General features: G+C 53.8%; 1 protein-coding gene across 1 annotated transcript in view; it reads left to right on the top strand.

Moving 5' to 3' along the window:
• Nucleotides 1-1,171: 1,171 nt before the first annotated feature.
• Nucleotides 1,172-1,432, top strand: part of SLC30A6 (solute carrier family 30 member 6) — a 16,263-nt gene continuing 16,002 nt past the window's right edge. Inside the window, exon 1 of the mRNA XM_026046965.1 lies at nt 1,172-1,221. Within this exon, the coding sequence (XP_025902750.1) occupies nt 1,219-1,221 (3 nt within the window). The 5' untranslated portion in view covers nt 1,172-1,218. The remainder of the gene's footprint in view (nt 1,222-1,432) is intronic.

The raw sequence follows: 1,432 nt of genomic DNA, 5'->3' as shown, positions 1-1,432 counted from the left end.
GAACACCTGGCTCTGCTCTGCTGAAAATCCCCAGGACAGAGGCCCCACTCACCACACAGCTCCATGTGCCCTCTTATTCCTTGAGAAAGGAGGCCTTAGTCTTTGAAAAGGGCGATCAGGAGGGCCTGTGCCCCGAGGATCTTGGCAGAGCCCAGATGTTGCCCAGATCTCACAGCTTCCTCTCAACTCATGGTAGTGTCTGATATATCTGCTCCTCCATAACAGTCACAGTACTTAAGCATGGCTCTTTATTCTTCCATTAAAATCTGCCTTTTGCTTCATACAAATATAGTCTTTAGAATTGATTAGAATTACCGTAGATGAATTGCTGATGATTTTTATATTGTTTCAAGTGTTTTAATGTCAGCAGAACATTGAAAAGCTTTCTCCGGTCACCTGTTTCAGCAGAAAATCAACTGACCATTTTCTACCGCAGAGTTTCTACACTTTTGAGACTGGCTGTAGCTTTTAGCATTTTCCATGTTCTTTCCAAATAGCATACAGCTGTATGTAATAGATTTCCAGAGAAGAAACAGCTATGGTACTGCCACTAGTATTCCTAGGTTTTGTATGAAGGATTTAGCTCTGTTAGGAAGCAGCAAAACACGGCTTTCTTATAGTAGATTGTCCCCCCACCATGGCACTCCTTCAATTTTTGCAGATGGAATAATATAATGGAATTTTGTTCTGTTTCACATGTATTGCTTAAATACGGGTACATTGTCATGAGTGGGAAGGGCTTTCAGGCTGAATTCACTAGAGCATACAGGCCACCTAAAGCCAATTTTTCCACTGATTTGAGGTGACTGCCAGTCAGGCACCAGAACAGGCTGAGGCAGCTCTGGGCTTTGGCTCCCTAAGATGGTGAGCTGGTGCAAGGGGGTAGGCGAGAGACTAGAAAGGCAGCAAAGGAGGGAGCCCAAGAGGCTGCTGAGCACCCCCGCTTTCTCCCAAATTGTAGCAAGGCTGCAGTCGCCGACCACGGCACGGAGCCCAGAGAGAACGGAGCCCAAACAAAACTCCTGCCCCGACCGTTGGGCCGCAACGGACGCGACGCAGGCCACGCCTCCGCACTACGTCACAGCTCCCCCCTCCCCGCCGGGTGGCACCGTCCGCACATGCGTGTTTTAAGGCACCGCCTGTTACCGTAGAAACAGCGGGTCATCTCCGCCTCTTCCGGCTTCGCATGGCGCCGTCTCTTCCGGTGCGGGGGGTAATATGGTGAGTTGCCCCCTGCCTCGGTTGGTGCGTTTCGGGGTGTTTGTGGCAGTCGAGGGCGGAGGCCTGGCTGGGCTCCCCGAGCCAGGCCCCGGCGCGGCCGGGGGCGCGTGGAGTCGCCGGCGCTGCTGGGCCGCGGTGACGTGTGGGCGGGGGAGGGGCGGCCGTTGCCCGCCGGCGCGCGCCGGGAGCCGTTACCCTCCCCACCCCCGCC

This window comes from Nothoprocta perdicaria, unplaced genomic scaffold (assembly GCF_003342845.1).
Source record: "Nothoprocta perdicaria isolate Ctin4 unplaced genomic scaffold, notPer1 scaffold_465, whole genome shotgun sequence".
NCBI lineage: Eukaryota > Metazoa > Chordata > Aves > Tinamiformes > Tinamidae > Nothoprocta > Nothoprocta perdicaria.
Note: the sequence above shows the minus strand (reverse complement) of the source record. Positions and strands in the feature narration are given on the sequence as shown.